A 20,168-nucleotide genomic window follows, 5' to 3' on the forward strand; every position below is an offset into this window, starting at 1 on the left:
TTCATATGGTATAATATGGTTCCTGAGGGAAACAACATGCATATAATACACAAGGTTTTATTTTATTTTAGCATTTTCTTGAAATTTTTAAGTTGGTATTGCTATGAAATTAATGCATATTAAGCTGGAACGCATTAAAATAATTTGGGATATCAGCAGATTATTTTATTCAGTATGATTTGAGGATGGTTATTTTCTTGATTTCAGCAAGTAGTTCATGGAAAATGACGAAGCCACCATATCAATGTCGGACATGCGGCTATTTGACCACTGAATATGAGGAAATGGATAACCATCAGCAAACGACACATGGATCAGATTTCATAGCGTTTTGTATTGAGTGTGGAAAAGGATTTAAATCGCTCTCAGGATTCAAAATTCACAAGAAAATGCATGAGGAGAAAAACGATTCTTATCCAAAATGTTACATTTGTGGTAGACGTTGTGCAAGTCAAAGCAGATTAGCTGTACACATGCGTAGCCATTCAGAAATAAAGCCATTTGCTTGTTCAAACTGTGACAAGTCATATAAACATGAAAAAGACTTGAGAGACCATAAATGTCGTGGAACTAATTAAAGAAAGTAAATGAAATTCATCTGTATAATATATAGAATTATGAGTTCTGCAGTATTAGAAAATAAATGAGAAACATTTTTATTTTTAATAAGTTATATTGTTTTAGAAAATATACTTTTAGTTAATAGCAACAAATTTAATCAAATGTGTAAGGTATATATGTCAAACAGACCAATAAAAAACCAAGTAAAATTAAAAGATAAATGAAGTTAAAAGATATGTCTCTCCAGTCTAATTTTCAAAGGACAGTGACTATAAAGAAGTGATTTATCACTGGGTTACAATCTGCTCAGTATCTAGGGCTTGGATGTTGGCATAGTTTAAACAATAGATTAAGTTGGTAAATTTCGAGTATATAAAATCTCTTGTTGCAACTAACTCATACTAGACTGACAGAAGATCAGGGCTTTTCAGTTCATGTCCTGTTTTTCCTCTCTACAAGGTTTTATGTTTTAACTTTTGAAACTTTGGTTTAGATTGAACTTGTTGACACACAAGAGAAGGGAAATCAAAACGTGCATTTTCCCCCAATCCTGAAGTAATATATAACATGTTAATGAAATGGAAACAGACACTAGTGATGCAGTTATAAATAAAGGTACTCCACTAACATTTTTTTAAATGGCAATTCTACTTGAAAATGCCTTTATATTCAAAGTGTGATAATTATAAAGAGACTTCAAGATACATTATAACTGCTTTTGCAAAGTAACTTGTTAGTCTGTTAATAATGCAAAATGTGGAAATTAAACCATAAAAAGTATGTAATAGATGATTTGATGCAGCACAAAGTTCACCATCAAATAAATGCAGAAATTAACATTTCTTTCTATCTTCTGCTATTCCTTTGACAAGAAACTTTAAAAAGCTTTTTTAGTTTCCTTTCTTGTATTTGATTTTTGGCCATTTCTTTGATATAGACACATTCTAAAAGATTATTGATACGCTTTGCTCTATACTTGCATAAAATCAACTTTTAAGACTACATCAAACTCTCAAGGTTTGCCTGCTACATTTTGTTATTACATAGTGTTTTACACTTGCAATTAGGATCCTTCTTTTTCTTGATTTCAGCAATGTCGACAGACTCTGAACATTCTCTGGACACAACTTCCTGTGGTCCACAACATCACCAATGCAGGATCTGCGGATACTTTTCTGTGTCATTAGATTTAATGAATATACACCATCAAACAAAGCATTCGAAAGAATATGTTGGTTATTGTCGTTTGTGTTGTAAAGGTTTTAAATCCAATCTTGGCTATGAACTACACAAGAAAATGCACGCTGGTGAGACCGATTCATTTGAGCAATGCTCTGTATGTGGGAAAAAATTCCATGGTCACAGTAGACTAGCCACTCACATGCGATGCCATTCAGAAGAAAAGACATTTGTATGTTTGGTTTGCAATAAATCTTATAAACATAAAAAGAATCTTCAACAACATAACTGTTCAGCAGGCCTTTCGGAAGAAAAGAGCTGATAGAATAAACTGTTGTGATTCGTATCTACTTTGCTGCATTTCATGGTGGTATAAATCTTTACCAGAATTATTTTCCAAGTCCTTGTTTGGAGGAATTTTTATAGACACTGATATTTTCCTTTGGATAATTCTCGTGATTCAATTTGTGTATAAGGTGTTGGACCATACAACATGAAAATATGTTAGTTTTTGCCCAATTGTTAATGTAAAATATTTCGAGTCTGCATGGTGCAAAGTGTTCCAAAATAAAGCTGTCGTTTAAACAATTGATGAATTCCTTTTAATATGCACCCATCTTTCTGGCAGTAAACTTAATGGTATGCACAGTATTTCTCACAGTTTTGAAATTGAATAAGCTACTGCTTATAATATTATTGTGACACTTTGTTGATGTCTGTTACAGTGGCTATTGCCATTCATAATTTGATTTAAATTTTCTTACTTATTATCTTATCACAAACAAAATGTGTTGGAGTAGTATCTAATCCTGATAAAAGTTTGTCATTGGAATCAGATATCAGATTCAGCATTTGGTTTTCATTTTTTAATTGTTTAACATGTCGTCATGCCTGGTCCTTATATATAGCTTACTATAGAGTATGGGTTTTACTCTTGTTTTAGACCAATGGGTGGACTATAGTTGTTTATATCCTTGTCCTAGGCAATCATAACACACCTCCTTATTTTTTTATATTACATGACATTGACGCTATAACAAACAGACAATAATAAAACAGTGTTCCCGGTTAACGTTATTTCGTTTATCCTTTTCAGGGTGGGGTCAGGACAAATCTTTGGGTCCCGTTGCTGTGTGGAATGTGTCTGATGGTGTATGGAATAGGGAAAAGGAAACAGCTCAGTCCAAATTTCATGTTCAATTAATGGAAACCCCTCAGCCGGGATCACACAATTTAATTCCATTAAATACTGCCAGTAACAAACCTTGTGCACTTTGTAAAAAGAATAACATTCGAACTGCGACAGGACTTCCAACAAAAACTTATTATAAATGTGACACGTGCAATGTCTGCCTTTGTCGACCACAAGTTCGAGACTGCTTTGTTCGGTTTCATAATATGATGATGGAACAAGATAACTTGCCAATTTAATTTCAAAATAATTGTAATTGCAATCAGAGACCTATAATACAGTATATATATCTCTCTGTTGCAATGAAATAAATCGTGGCAAATACCTGTTATGCATAAATAATATTAAAACAATCTTAATGTGATGCGTGTGAATTTGTCATTATCCTTTGTTCATTTAAATCCTTGTTGATATTTTATGTAACGAGAACCATCAAACCAGGACTTTTAACTTGTTGATATTTTTGATGTGGAAAGTTAAAAGATTATTAGATGAATCAATGTTCAGTTGGACAAAGTAAATTGAATAAAACATTTGACGACCTAGGACTATTTTACATATCTTTTGGTAATTTGTGGGAAGTAGCATGATAGGATGTAAATGTTGCCTTAGATGTTGTTTGTTATATTCTAGATAGTTTTTACTGGTCTGTTTCTGTTTAAATATCAGAATACGTGTAGGCTAACTAGGTCTTTCTTGTCCTTTCAGGGATCCTGTCCTTAGAAGAGATTCAATATAGTCCGAAACATGATGGACATAATGAACAATCTAAATCGAAACAAGCTGGACATTCACAAGCCCCTGATTGTGATCTTAATGTCGTTATGACTGAAATTTCTGCTTTACATGAAACTGGGTCTAAACAAATACCTTCACCATTAAAAGTGCCAAAGATGGAACGGTCGTTGATCCAAGATGACGATGTCCCACGTAGCCTCCTGTCCCCACAACATAGACTTGTTCATAATCAAGGTGGTCGTGCATTGACCTGTTTATATTGCAAGTTAACAGGATGCAAAACTGATAAGGGATACTCAGTTAGGTCATATTACCGATGTGAGGCTTGTGATGCTGCATTGTGTAGTAGTGGGTCTCGTAACTGTTATAATCTGTTTCACGAATTTTTAAAACGAACACGTAATCCAAACTTGCAGTGGACAAAGTTTACATACTGATGTGAATTAAAGATAAAACTGCTGTTCACAAAATTATATCTTTTCGAGAAAGGACACATCAATGAAAACGTATATAAACGGTGTATACTTTGCTGGTGTAATGAACTGAGAATAGAGAATCTAAAAGCATCAATGTTAGAAATGTTCTTGATAGAAACGTTTAGTGTTTTAGTGTAGATGGGTAGCGATTTAATTGTTGATTAGGACAATATACTTGTGATTAGGACATCGTGGTAGTCAATTAAATATCCCATATTGTAACATTATATGTTGTTGATTTGCGTCTTTCCTGCTGTTGTCTTTAAGTAGGTTTGAGAAAAATCAATCGGGCTAGATATGCCAAGTATGATATGCGTAGAACAGTTGATAGTTTATGTATTTGTACATGTGAATTGATTTTTACGAATACGAAATCAATAAGGCTGGTTTTCATTCTCCTGCATATTAAATCAATACGTAGTATTGTTGGATATTTTTATTGCTGACAAGATATCAGATATTGAATTAGTGTTTTATGACGCTTTCAGTATAAAGAGTAAGGCTCAAACAATCCAGAACAATACCCGAATTGTGTGTTCATGTAAAGAGAATTGCAATTTCTTTGAATGAAACATAAACATTGACGGTTCCTTCCCACACGGCTTGATATATGTCATTTATCCTTTCAGAGGAATACAATCCTGTAACTCGTCAGTCGTTGCCAGGACAACATGTGTGTATTCGTGCTGGTAGTAACAAAACATGTATTATGTGCTCGGTAGTCGGAAACAGAACCAAAATCGCCAGAGAAGTCAGAAAGTCATACTTTAAGTGTGACACGTGTGACGTCTTCTTGTGCAAAGGATCAACGGACTGTTTTAGTTATTATCACGAGTTAATGAAGGAAGTTGACTTTGATTATATGCTAGACCGAAGGATGATAAAACAGGTCTTGACAGTTAACTATCGTAATTGGTGTCGAAGTAATGGTGTTCAGGATGATATTGAAAATAGCATTTAATGGGACAAATAAAGAAAGATTGAGACTTGCTTTCATTTTCTATTGATCTATATGGCCACGTCTTTCGGTGTATCTAGTAAATCAAAACCTTTGTAAGTTTAAGAACAACCAACAATTTAATTTTTTAATAGAAAAAAAAGCCAATCAGAGCCATGCTTGTTTCTTTCAGGCAGTTCCAAGAATAGAAAAGTAACCAGTCGTCCCATATTACTACATCAGCTTGTTTATACAGAGGAAAAGAGACTGAGAAAATGTGTATATTGTAATTTTAAAAATGCAAGGACCTACAGTGGACATGCTGTAACATCATATTTTCAGTGTCAAGCTTGTGGTGTAGCTTTATGTAAAACTATGAGGAATTGCTTTAGTGACTTCCATAAGCACATTGAGGAACGTGGATGGAATGATTTTTATACAGGAACCGGAAGTAGGAAGCTGAGTGGGTCCTTGATCAAATCAGAACCCCTAATTACGGCAACCGTACAATCGGACAGTATATCATCTATTGAGACAGGATCCCACGAAACTCCAGAATACACATACTGTATCAGTTTATCGTCTCCTGAATCGCAGTAAACTTGTCATTTACTAAAGGGAGGAGTCCATTTGTCATTGACTGCTTTTAGCTTCTCTTTTTAGAAAAGTTAGATAGTATGCTATGATTTGAATTTGATTAAAAATAGTATCTGATTTTTTTCTGTTAATAAATGCGTGTTCTTGTGAACAGAACAATAAACAGTATTATTGAAATGACTACCTAAGATCAACACTTGTAAATTCCTCGTTTATCTTGACACTTCAAATATACTTTATTTCTTTCAGAACCAGCGCCGCCTTTTGGCCATGGTTCGCGGAAAGTGAATGTAGAAGCTGATCATAAACTTATTCATACTGAAGGAAATAAACTGAAAGCTTGCGTTTATTGTCAAATTAACAAGGTGAAGACTCGAAGGGGATGGACTGTCAAATCATATTACATGTGTAAGACATGTGAGGTACCTCTGTGTCGCGGTTCAAGAGATTGTTTTTATCACTATCATAACCTTATTGGTAGCAAACTGTCAGGAAATAGTCCTTCAAAGTCTGTAATCAAACAGGTCCGATATGCTCCAATGGGAGGTGATCAGAATGATTATGAGGAAGGCACAAGATACACCCTTTAGGTCTTTGTTTCCTTGGCGAATAAGGAATACTTATTGTTTGTTTTACAATTTTGTGACTGATATTTTACTGGCTTTTTGATGAAATAATGACTAGGATCTGTTTTACCTTTTCAGATCCTCGCATGTTAGAGACCACATTAGGTAATGACCCTTTCACGTTCAAGGACTCGAAACCAATATCATTCCAGAAGTTACAATCCTTAGGCCACCTGGTAGTACCTACCTTTGAAAGAAAACTGAGACCATGTGCTTTTTGTACAATGTGTAAAATAAAAACTAAATCCGGATGGCGCGTGTATACTCGGTATAAATGTGCAGGATGTGATGTTCCATTGTGTACTAAGCATAGAGACTGCTTCCTGTTGTACCATACAACTCTTCTCTACGATCTTGAATCACGACAACTGTCTGAACATGCACATAAAACATAGTGTTATTTTATAATTTCTGTCCTATATGAATTATTTCCATTTCAAAGAAGGTTTAATAAAATATTTCTGTCGTGTTTTATATCTCATCTAACATTGAGTCTTACAGGAGAGGAAAACAGTATGTGATCGATTACTGGCTAGTAGTCAGTTGCTCATTTTTGATTCAGATGATAGATTGCATATACTTCAATTTTAAACAGTGTTATGTTGTAACTAGTAGAAATTGACTTGACATATGTATAGCATACATTTCGTCTTAACGATCTGCGTAGTTATGCGAAAATGTACAAATAACATAGCAACTTTCCCACGCAATAGTTATGACATCTCAGTATCCAAAATTAGTGTTAAACAAGTAATATCCCATTGGTTAAACTGATTAAAAGTGTATTACAACTGATCAACGATGAGAAAAATAAAGTAAATAGTTGGTCTATTGTGGGTGTCCTTTTGATAATAGTACTGTCAATTTCACATACATTTGCTTTCTTGTCGAGTTCATTTATGCTACGTTAGTAAATATAAAGATGTGTGTTAATCATTATGTTTGGTTTGGAGCTACTATTAAAGAATATATTCAGTTCAGTTATGTTCTTTTTTCCTTTCAGAGGCTTACAACGTTGGAGGTAGCCAACAGGATGTTCTCGTTTTCTCAAGTACTCGGGCTTTATCTGGAATGGGTCACATGCTAATGAATAATCCAGAAGGGAAAGCGAAGGCTTGTGTTTATTGCCTCACAAACAATATCAAATCTAAGGCCGGTTGGAAAGTTTATACAAGACATCGATGTTCTTTATGCGATATTGCTTTGTGTACAAAAAATAGACCCTGTTTCTATTTACATCATAAGAAACTACTGGAGAGGTCCAATCTTGTTCTGAAAAAATGATTACAGTTTTGAATTTGAATGTAAAATGAAATATAGTTTATGTGGTGTCTCTTGGACATGACTGTGTAGTTGGGCTTACTATAAAAGTATTAATCATACTTATTCCGTTTGAATTACTAGATTAATCATATAGTACCATAGAAGTTGGTTTCAACGAGGATTATAGTGTAAAATATTATAGATTTACACACATATATATCGAAATTTATGAATCACCAGTATTGATACGTAAAGCAGCACTTGACTATCTGTTTATTTTTCCTTTCAGACTCCTTAAAGTTTTACCAGATTAATGCAAATGTGTTGCAGAGATTAGAACAATTTGGTCATCGAATAGCCAACACCCCAGACAGTAAAACAAGGCCTTGTATCTACTGCAAATCCATGAAAATCCGAACTAAATCTGGCCATCCAGCATTATCCAGGCACAAGTGCTCGAAATGTGATATTCCACTTTGTACAAAAAATAGACATTGTTTTGCTTTGTTTCATATAAACTTTATGGGAGAAGAGTTAGCTCCTGCTTTTCACCTTGAACCTGGTCCTTAAGATATATTTCGTGCACTGTGAAAGGTCCTTTCCTTCAACTTAATGTTATCAATTTGGAATTAAGTTAAATGTTCGGAAACTTCGATTGTCAGCAGGTTTTCATGGAAAATATTTTTTTCGTCCTGTTCAATATCCAGTATTGTTGGGAAAGGAATTGCATGGTTATGTTTGAAATACATGTATAGGGAATGGTATATTCGTATATTTTTTTAAGTCCAAGAATAGGTTTAAGTTTCATACAGATTTTTTCCTTACTTTAGATGCACGATCAAGGTGAAATGTTTTTGGTTGCTCCATCATTTATTCCATTTATGGTTTGAAAATGGATCACTGTGAATAAAAACAATTTTTTCTACTTAAATAACATTATCTGCTGGCGACCTCAGCTATTTCTATAAACAAGATGTACAAGATTGCAATTGCCATGCACTATCGTAGTTATATTGGTTCTTTAATTTTCCAGTTCAGTTGTTTTTGTGTTGTCTGTAATTTAGTTCTTTTTTTCTGCATTGATACCTTTTATTAGTTAATTAGTAATAATGTAATCGTACAATTTGATGCTGAATTCCTTTCGAAGTTGTTATCCCTATCTCTCAGATGCTTTATTAATGTGCTCTCATATATATCCTTTATAATTATTATTTCTCATTGATATGATGCAAGGTATAGAGAAACGGAAAACAAGTATTTAGGCGTGATTGTACATTTGTATATATGTATGTAAATATTTTATAGTGGAAAATAAACGAATTTCTTCAAATGTTTTATTTTTTTCCGTTTCAGACGCCGATCATACCTATAATACAATCTACTACAGCAGGGTTATACGGACTTTAGAAAATTCCGGCCACACAATTATTCACACTCCTGACAAAAAACCAAAACAATGTGTTTATTGTAAATCTATGAAAATCAAGACTAAATTAGGACACCGAGCGTTCTCTAGACATAAATGCTCCAAATGTGATGTTCCACTTTGTACTAAAAATAGATCTTGTTTTGGTCTGTACCATTCTCATTTGCTGGACCAGGCGATGGCTTCAAAACTCCAGTCTGGACAGCAGCGTGTATATTTATATTGACCTGTTTGAAGTACGGGAAATATTATAGAAAAGTTATGTACTTTGATTTATACAGCTGTATATACCTGTTGATTTTAATCGAGATACTTGATTATTTATACTTCACGTTAATGAATTGAAATTTGCCCGTTGCCCATATACATAGTTTTTAGTTAGGTGTAACAAACTCGTACGTGTCTTTGAAAGAACGATATTGGGTTTCTGTCTTTATTAACATCTCTTTGTAAATACTGAGCGTCTCAGGAGTATATTTCATTGAATATAGATTTTTTTCTTGAATAATTACTCATGGACATATATATTTTTTAACCAAAGAAACGCTATAACCAATAACCATAATAACATAGCCTGTAGTTGAGTTAAATCCTGTCAAGAAATACATCTTTGGACTTGTATGAAATGTTGCATATGTCTTGAATCAGAAGAGAGATAGAAAGAGAATACACGAGGTTGCAGTCATGTTTTACACTAATATAGCACATGTAGCAAATCTCGAGATTTGAACTTTGAAGAAAAGCAATATTTACCAGAAAGATTTTTCCTTAGTTCATATAAAAATGCATCAGAAAAGGTCATAAGTTCATGTACAGTTTGTAAGTTTATCTTTCCATCAGGATCAAATTTGGTGAACGCAATACTTAAGTACTTCTTTTTCTTCTTTCAGAACCTTTATTCCAGACCTACAGCAACATGTTTGGACATCGTCCTCATTCATATTCTAATGCTTCTTGGGAGAAATTGAAATCTTTAGGCCATTATATTACTCATACGGATGGTAAAAAGGTCACGCCATGTGTTTACTGTTCCATTAATTCAGTTCGTTCGAAGTCTGGACGCAAAACATACACTAGATGTAAATGTTCCCTCTGTGATGTGCCTCTGTGTACTAAAAATAGGGACTGTTTTAATTTGTTTCATCGCTCTGTTTTGGAAAATGCATAATATATGAATAAATTAAATACCATAAAGACAAAAAAGACAGAGATTTTGTGAAAATTAAGACTATACATGTACATTGTAATAGTGACAAAATTCCCGAGAACCCCCACCAAACTTTACATGTATAAGCATCTTTTTTAAGTGAACTATTATTCTGTAAACACCTTAGTGTTGTCAGTAGGAATTTATATCTTCCAATTTTAATGTTGAGATGGAATAGCTGCTGAAACTCCTTACAAAACGTACTAAATAAGTTCCTTACAAAACATAATAGATATCTACAATCTACTAACATGGCAGTTTGGAGTTATCTTAAAACATTTATATTTTGATGACATACAGCTGTTTCAAGCTAAAGGGGAAAACATGAAGCTGCTTTATTTTGGATTTTAGTTAAGACTTTTGGAAAATATCTGTGTGCAATAAGTTCAGGGGAACGGCCATACATCGGTTATACTAGAAAGATTGTAGAGCATTTAAGAGTTATAAAATTTATAAATAAGCGCTCTGATGCTTCAGATTTAAGAAAATTAGGCGTTATAAAAAAGGAAAAGTATGTTCATTTTGTAATTGCAAATGCAAACTATCTTTTACGCGACTGTTAAATCTATTAACATGAAACCGAAGGACGTAAAAGCAATTACAAAAATGTATAGAGTTTACAAATACCCGCTTAAAAAATAATTGTTGACTGTTTACCAACACTGGGAATGGAACAAAGATGTGAAGTTTTTTTTAACTTTGTATTGGAGTGAGAAATGCGAGTTTTGTTTATATAATCATGTGTGATTTTAACGTGTAGATAAATAGTGAAGTAGGAAAAGTGGTGGTATGGATCATTTATAAATTGTAATTGAAATCTTGTTATTAACATTCAAATATATTATTAAAACGTCAAAGTATATTTTGTGTGTTCAGTTGTTGGTTTTGAATGCCTGTGGAATGTTGAACTCAAAAAGCCTTCATTCGGAGTTTAATGTCGTCTTCAGACCTTTAACTCTTCACATAGTGTCGTTTCGTCTAAAACTGTTGGGTCAGTTTCAACCATACTGCATGGATAATGGATGGAATTTTAAAATTAAAAAAAAACCAAGACCATCAGAGGTAATCCTTGTTCTACTTAAATTTGTATGAAATAACTGAAATAGATCATATCTATATAACAGGTTAATAAGTTTAGAGAAGGGGAGGGGGTAAATAGGAATCACACTGTCGGTGTTTTTGCCCATCAGACTCATAAGACGACTAGACGGATATTGGAAACTTTACAGTTTTAGTACACTAACTGATGATGTGCGGTGCTCCATGGTAAAGGGGAGATAATCAAATTTACTAGCTTCAATATTGCAATACGCGACAGTAGCCTCTCGTACCCACATCTAAACGGATAGACGAGCACTGACTAAATTTTACACAGTTGTAGAAAAACTCCCTAGAGTGTGAAGGAATATTATTCTGGTCCCAAATGTTAAAGGGGAGATAATCGAACCCCCCTTCATCAATTTTGTAGTATGTGGTAATAGTCTCGTAAGCGCAACCCTAAACAGCTAGACGGATAATGATGAAATTTTACACAGTTGTAGAACAACTCCCTAGGATGTGAAGGAATATTATTCTGTTCCCACATATTAAAGGGGAGAATTAATCGAATTCCCCTTCATCAATATTGTAGTATGTGGTAATAGTCTCGTAAGCGCAATCCCTAGACGGGTAAACCTTCAATACAAATCCCATGGTTATCGGAAAGTAAATGGTGTGTGCATCAGAATTATTTGAGAATACGTAGTTGTCATGATCAGACTCGATTACCGACTATCGGTACAGCAGATGCAATAGGTAACACTCAAAATCAGATATACACGATGTATTTGAATTGCAATCTGAAAAAAGACAAAAATAAGATGTACAAGATAGCCAAAACAATTGTTTTTAATAGCAATCGGTACAAGAGATCCTATTGTATATTCCGGGTCGCTAGTCAGTTATAGCGTGTGATATTTACTGCTTAGTTCAGAAGTTTGCCTCACTTTTGTGTCTTTTGAAAAGAGTTGAAATTTGGTTTCCTGACATTTTTAAGAGCCCAATAGTTTTCACTACTTATTTATGGATGTGATATCGACAAATCATATAAGAAATGACTTGTACATTAAAAAAAATTATGCTACACATAACGCTAAATATCGGAGAAATAATTTATAAAGTTGAGGTGTTTTTTTTTTTCTTTTATAAAATTGAGGTGATTTTAAGGAAAACTACGTTTTAAGATACGAGGATAAAGTTTGGTTGTTTCTAGCTATTTCTGGCTGATATCCCATTTTCGATATTAAGCAAAAGAGATTTGATAGTAACGTCAATTTAGACAGCAAACATAACGATGCAAAAATACCCAAAATAACAATAAGAGACCAACAACTGGGTTTCAGCTATTGACAAGGGTACTTAGAACATTATTAGTACAGCAGGGCTTTGTGTACCAAGAGAGCAATCCCCTCAAGCAAAGCAGCCCATAGACGTTTTTTGTTGTTCTTTAAATTTGCTAACTGGTTTAAACGCTCTTTAGAAATATTTATGTATTTGGCTCTCAAAACGTTCAGTCTGGAGCATACCTGATGAATGAATATAGAATCTCTTTTGCGAATTTTTGCTAGCATACATTTATATTGAATCAGTTTCCATGGTTTTTTGTTTTGTTTTAGTTTTGAATTTTGATGTTCTCGACCGTTTATGTTATATGGCGACAAGAGAAGAAATATTATGCTATTAATTTTAAAACGATTTCATATAAGGTTAGATCAGTTAAAACGTTTTAAAATGCAGATATAATATTTATATATCAAACTTTGTATGGATTTAAAATTTTCCTTTTTTTTAATTCATGGTGATCCATGGTCAATCTACATATGAAAAACTGGCATTCACAATCTGTCGTTTTGCTGGCTCCAAGCTTTGGTAAAAAGTTCATTTTACCTTTCAGATCTTGGAGGAATTCTTTCAAATCATAATGACAGAATGGCTGAAATAGATGCATGGAATATCCTTGGCCACATCCCAGGGGACACAGAAGGAAAGAAAGTTCGGGCATGCAGATTGTGTATGATTCATGACGTTCGGTCTAGTTCTGGACAGAAAGTTCGTGTCCGTCATCGATGTCTAGGATGTGACGTTCCTCTTTGTCTAAGACATAGAGATTGTTTTTATCAGTTTCATAAAATAATGTTTAGTCAGCAAGAAAGTGGAAAATAACTTTAAATACCGTAGTGGAATTTTGAGAGTTTTATAAGGGATTCAAGGTTGCATTTCACTTGATGACTTTCAATATTTTACGATTTGCGAGTGACGCAAATTCGTCGTTTGTCCACTAAGAGGGACCTGCTTGATGGAAGAAATTTGTCATGGTTGATGTTTTTATATTTCAGATTTGGTAACCCAGTTCCACACAGACTTTGATTATAGAACTAGGAAACATGAAACTATACGACAGTTGTCAGTACAGGGACATAGAATAGTTGATACGGACGAAAAACGACTGAAACCGTGTGTTGTATGTGCATCGCGTAACGTCAGGTCACACCGAGGTCATAGCATCCGAATACGGCATCAGTGTGCTAAGTGTGGTGTAGCTTTATGTATTGGTTACCGTGAATGCTTCACTATTCACCATCAGTCTTTACTGAGTTGATAATTTGCGTTTTTCGTTTATATTGTAGTCAGCCAAACATTGCATGTGACAGAGGATATGTTTTGTATTACTTCTAGTCCTCATTCATTTTTTCATACTTTTTTTAAGTCATAAGAGACCTGACTGTGAGTCATCTTATCTATATTTTCAGACTCTTCCATGTATCTGTACGATGAAGAGAGTGGACGTTTATACAGGGGTGTAAGAGCTGAAAATATTGGCACGCTTTCAAGTCTAGGGCACAGGATTGTCAGCACATTTAATGACAGACTAAAGCCTTGTGTTTTATGCTCCAGTAGGAACATAAGATCAAAATATGGACTGAAAGTGAGAATTCGGCATCAATGTTCAAAATGTGGAGTGGCATTATGCATTGGAAAAAGAAATTGTTTTTCTATATATCACGAATCATTGCTGATATCATAAGTGTATATACATATATAGATGTTTGCTTTTGTACAGTAGTCACCAAGAGATGTTGACGTATGAAAACACTTCATGCATGTTGTTCTATTTTATGTATCAATGTAAATGCGGTTGTTGAATAAATATTATACTCAGTTTTATTGTTTGTTGACTGAATATATGATTGATTATTGGGAGGAACATTTTTGATATATTAGCGAGTGTCAATAAAAGCTTCAATATTTCAACCTTTAATGATTCTGGTTTGAAGGATGTCCATGGTAAATGGTATGCTCATGATACCTTGCCGACTAACATGTAACAGTAAAATAAAAGGGGGATAAAAGAGAAACACAAACCTAAAAGATAGTAAAAACAATGAAAAAATCACTAAAAAATCTACCATCAGCAATGGCATAAAAAAAAAAATAATCCAATGGTCGTACTAGCCAACAATATTGACGCCTTCACATGAATAGAAGAGATTTGACGAAGTTTTCCAGAAATAATATGACCTTTGTTTGTTATATATCTTTGTCATATGATAATGTGTTGGTCATTTTGTGTTGATGGCAGATCATTGATAGTGTCTTCATTTTATATACATTGTGTACATATATTTATTCCTGGAGGGATTTAGAGCGTGGTATTGCATAAACTTCATTCAATTGTTGAATAACGCGTGTTGACTTTTTGTTATTTTTGTCGTTGAGTTGCTGTCTTATTGAGGTATACTGCAAAATCTCCTTTTGTGCATATTTGTGTTTGTTACATAATGTTGCTATCGTCAACACGTATTCTGAAAAAATGAAAAAAAAAAAAATATCCACAGTAATAAAATATGAAAATATGATTTAGGAAGATTACTTTTATTTTCAAAATTAGGATATTCGGAGTGATCTCCAAAAAAGTAGGATCAAGTTGCCCTTCTGTTTGTTTTGCCTTTTTACCTATTTTGGGGAAGGATTTTGATTACGCGCTATATTTAGGTAAATAAAAAAATCGGGGAAATGACGACGAAACTGTTTTATCTTTCAGGAGATGTACCTCTAATATTCGACGTCACAGCTGACTATCAGCAAAGAGTTTGGAAAAAATACCAACAGCAGAAATTAGCCTCTATAGGTCATCCTATTGTTGACACTTTCAGTAAAAGGAAGAAAATATGCGTACAATGCCTTAAACATGATATCAGGTCACCGAAAGGAGAACGAGTACGCGTGCGACAGCAATGTGGGGCTTGCGCAGCACCTCTTTGCATTGGATATAGAGATTGTTTTGTTGAATATCATAGAGCCCTTCTTGAACAAACGTCTTCTAGTATAAACGATTCATCCTAGCTGAAGAACTGTTATATAATTAACAGTGACATGTTTTAATCATGGCGGATTTGTTTAAGTGATTTATAAACATTGAACGTGGATATCGTTTGACAATGAACACGAAAATCTTTCTCTTTATTTATATATGTTCCATCTAGATTTCTATTTGAGAAAGTGTCTTTGTTTAAAAGACAGTAATCATTATCAGAGATTTACTATTATTCTAGTAATTAATCTTTTAATCTTGTAATGGATTGCTGGACATTTTCTCGTTTTATTTTTAACCTGGTTTGTTTGCAGAGGAAAGGCGAGTATAAGAAATATCGTAATTCAAACTTGACTTTAGTTGAATCAGCAAATGAACCGAAACAAGCCATAGTTGAATCAGCAAATGAATCGAAACAAACCAGCTCATTGTTGAGTTAGTTGCAGTCATGTCCTAGTCATTTACTGCAAACATTTTTCGTTCTGTTTGCCTGTTTGTTTATTTGTGAAATGCTTTGTCGTCATGTAAAATAAAATTTATAAATGTGACTGTATCTTAGCTGTTCTAAAAAAACAAAAACAAAAGCAAAACAACAAGAACAACGGACTCCTCGTGTTAATTTACATATTCAACATTGAAGTTTTCCACTTTGTTCTTGTGTTCTGATATTTCCTTCATCAATACTCTAGATGCTTTTAGTTGATAACAAATTGTGCATTTTGCGAGTGCTTTTAAATGCGTTTTCATAGATGTCTAGAATTGTCAATTCTCCTTATATTCCATTGAACTGAGGTGTGGATTCTTCTATGGATTTTAATCCCAATCTTTATTCTAGATATAAACCATGCTTGTTCCTTGCATGTAGTAAGAATTGTTTTCTTTTTCCTTTCAGATTTTCTCCCTGGTGAATTTATATCAGAAACTAACAAGTCAATGCAAGAATCAGGCCATCAAAATTTCCGCCGACCTTTTCCAATTCATTCCGATGGTTCTTCTCGTCAAGTCTCTGGGGATATTAGAGCAAAACGACATATTTACATGAGAAACTTGCAAATGTTGGGGCATTGTGCAGTTGATAATGTTGATAAGAAATTAAGATCATGTGCTGTGTGTTCGGTTAGCAAAAATATTTCAAAAGGAGGTCATAAAATACGTAGTCGATACAAGTGTTCGACTTGCGACGTTCCATTGTGTACGAAACATCGGGATTGTTTCATTGCATACCACCATTGGCTAGATACTTGACTGTTCTATCTGTCTCATGTCATGTTGACACTTGGGATTTTTGTCTCGCTCTAATAGTTGCTAATTTGATTGGATGTATGCATGGTATTGTTCTTATAGAGGTCCGGAATAATAAAATTACAGATTGTTTCTTTCTCCTTTCAGATATGCCGAAGCTTCAACAAATGGCGGCACATACTTATCCGTCTTTTTCTCATTCTCATCAGTTTGAATGGCATCGTGCAAAATTACGACAGTTAGAGACACAAGGTCATGTTGTAGTGAATACTTTTGATGGCAAACTCAGACCCTGTAAATACTGTTCAGATCGGAAAATAAAAACAAGACTTGGTCATATGGCTAGAACGAGAAACAAGTGCCACCTCTGTGATGTTCCTCTGTGTACTAAAAATAGAGACTGTTTTAATTTGTATCACGAATGGTTGCTTAAATGAGTTCTTTATTTCGGAATTCAACATGTTTTTATTGTGTATGTGCGTATGTCATTTTGAAATAGAGTGTCGTGATATTTACAAGATATTTTGATATTAGTCTGCTTTTCGTGATAAAACCCCTCTCTTGTCTAGAGCATATTTTGGTTTAACCAGTCACTTCTCTCCTTGCAGGAACATTTGCCTGGGATAACCGGTCAGACAGCGTTTCAGATATCAGCCAATCAATCGGCATATCAGAAATGAACCAGATTTTGCAAGAACACGAGGCCATGGATGGACACAAACTTGTGCCAATGGAAACAAATCGCCGTAAAAGGTGTAGATACTGTCAAAAACGCAAGCTTAAAACAGCTGCAGGAGGAATAGCGGAGACTGCTTATCAGTGTCAAGCCTGTCTTGTTCCGCTTTGTCCTGGTATTAGAACAGGACGGAATTGTTTCAGTAAATACCATCTGGAGTTTGTTATTCCTGCTTTCGACTTCTTTATGGCAGGACGAAAGGGATCCGAAAATAGTCAACATCTAGCATGACCTCTTTGGCTATCCATTTGATTAGTAGACTTCATTGTTGATTTTGTTTAACTGTCTTTTGAGTTTATAAGAAAAATATACTAAAGCTTCATGCTTCAGCAAATGTAGATTTTTTTTCCGAGAGAGTATAGTGACCAGCTTAGCTTGGCAATCCGTCATTGAAAACCATTTGTATATGTTGAGAATTGAGTGTTTGTGTTTGTTCAATTTTTAGCGAATTTTTATTTGTGAATAGTGACATCTGTTATAATAAATCCGTAGATTATTTTACTTAGTTTTGTATTTTAAAGTTTAGGTTTGAACGGTATTTGTGCTCTATATTAGATGCCTAGGAAAGGTTTCATAAACATGTTTTCAAACTTATTATGCGTATGATACACGAGGAGTGGGGGCCTTTGATATATGGAGGTTGTGTATGGAAATTTATTCACAACAGTGAACGTTGCTAATATTTGTCTTAAATTAAAATGAAAATGGAATTTGAAAAAAGGTTAACCAATTTGTTTTGCCCCTTTCTGATTGCAGGTGATGCTCGTATGATGACGAATAAAGGTCAGCCAAATTATAGGTTCTGGAACAGTGGCATTCCTGGGCATAACATTGTCCCTACTGATGGCAAGAAGCAAAAATTATGTAGATACTGTCGGGCAAACGAAATGAAATCACCTTCTGGATGGAAAATACTTACGCGATCTAAATGTGAAACTTGTAATGTCCCATTATGTCATGATGGCAAGACAGAAAGGAGTTGTTTTAGGTTGTTTCACGAAGAGTATATTTTCAAACAATATACCAAATCCGATGAGAATATTTCAAAATGAAAGGATACTTTCTGTCCTTGTATATGGTGGCAATGTATACAAAAAACAGGAAAAAATATATTCAGTACTTAATGTTCAAAATTTGACAACGAGCAATCATATTTTTATTTGTTATTCATATGTAAAATCTGGGAACTTTGTAGGGGGTATTATGTCCCACTTGCTCATGTTTTCTAAATTTTGTTAAACTTCTGTGTACATTTCAAAGATATTTTCTTTAATTGTTTCATGTTCATTTTAATGTTCGAAATTTTTCGTTGTTCTTTCATTTACATTTCAGTATATTTCGTAATAAAGTTATATCGTCTTAGAAGTTGTGTTTGCTTGGTTGGTGCATTAGCCTTGTGTTTAACTTAAGGATGTCTTTCTCAAGTTCTTCGTCAGTGTTGTGATGAATGTCAATTAAGATAATATTATATACGTTGTTACATCAAAGTTTCATAAAAAAAAACATTGTGGCTTTGTTTGCGGTATATACTATACGAGGGGCTTGGAAAAAGGGGGTGGGTGGGGAGGCACTACTGTCAATAAGGGCAAATTTCTAACATACTCAAATAATGAAAACAGGTATTCTCAATTTCTGTGTGGAAAGAAACAGTTGTGTGAAGAATAATTTCTTCAAATTAAGCTTCACTTGAAATACGGTTTCTGTAGTTTGAAGTTTATTGAATAATAATCTACCGCTTTCTTGGTATGTTTTTCTTGTGTATATTTGTGAAATACTCCGATAATAAGAGAAATAGCTCTCATTCAATATTGGTTATTTATTTTCGTTTCAGGAAGATCAAACGTTCATCAAAAACAATCGTCTGTATCGACAAATCAGATTTATATCAGAGGTGTTGGAGGTCATGACTTAGTCCCAAACGACGAATATAAACAAAAAATATGCTATTACTGCAGGTTGATGGGCCAAAAAACGCATTCCGGGTATACAGTTTTGACCGGGACTAAATGCTCCATTTGCAACGTTTCTTTATGTCGCGGAATTACCCGTCCATATAGGGAGTGCTTTAAACTTTTTCATGATAAAGTTGTATTCAAGGACGTTATATCTACTGACAAGTAACTTTGGGTAAATTGATGGTTTAGAAAGCTGTACGACACACCATTTCCTACCATATGATTCATTGTTACTAATGTGCAAATGTGCATTCTGACTATTTGATTTTGCAAACTTTCTCAGAAATAAATAAATTTAGCCAATGAACTGTACAGGCCATGGAATCATTACGACAATCTTAGCTATTCCAAAATTAATGCCAAGTGTAAACGCTTGAAGCAGTTTAAAACCATAAAAAAATTAAAAAATGTGACATTTGTTATTTACGTATGACGTTATTTAATATGAGATCAAGTTATAAAGTGTAGAAATGAACATGTATATACTGACGCAAGAATACTAAACCAAACTTTTTAGTTGGATTACAGGCACTTGGGGCAAAGACCACCTTTTTAGCTCACCTGGCCTAAAAGGCCAAGCGAGCTCCTCTAATCACTTGGCGTCCGTCGTCCGTCGTCAAATTTTACAATAATCTTCTTTTCTGAAACTACTGGGCCAAATTTATCCAAACTTGGCCACAGTC

The 20,168-nt window shown here is 34.0% G+C and overlaps 1 protein-coding gene across 41 annotated transcripts in view; it reads left to right on the forward strand.

Annotated features, from left to right (window-relative positions):
• Positions 1-20,168, forward strand: part of LOC127705185 (zinc finger protein 37-like) — a 106,691-nt gene that overhangs the window by 23,671 nt on the left and 62,852 nt on the right. The window contains exon 5 of one of the 41 annotated variants that reach the window (XM_052209478.1): positions 19,362-19,788. The exons of 20 other annotated variants lie outside the window; for them this stretch is intronic. In XM_052209478.1, the coding sequence (XP_052065438.1) occupies positions 19,362-19,651 (290 nt within the window). In that variant the 3' untranslated portion in view covers positions 19,652-19,788. 20 more of the 41 variants (XM_052209476.1, XM_052209459.1, XM_052209477.1 and 17 more) reach the window with 20 other exon arrangements.

Source organism: Mytilus californianus, unplaced genomic scaffold (genome assembly GCF_021869535.1).
Source record: "Mytilus californianus isolate M0D057914Y unplaced genomic scaffold, xbMytCali1.0.p SCAF_6, whole genome shotgun sequence".
NCBI classification, from domain to species: domain Eukaryota; kingdom Metazoa; phylum Mollusca; class Bivalvia; order Mytilida; family Mytilidae; genus Mytilus; species Mytilus californianus.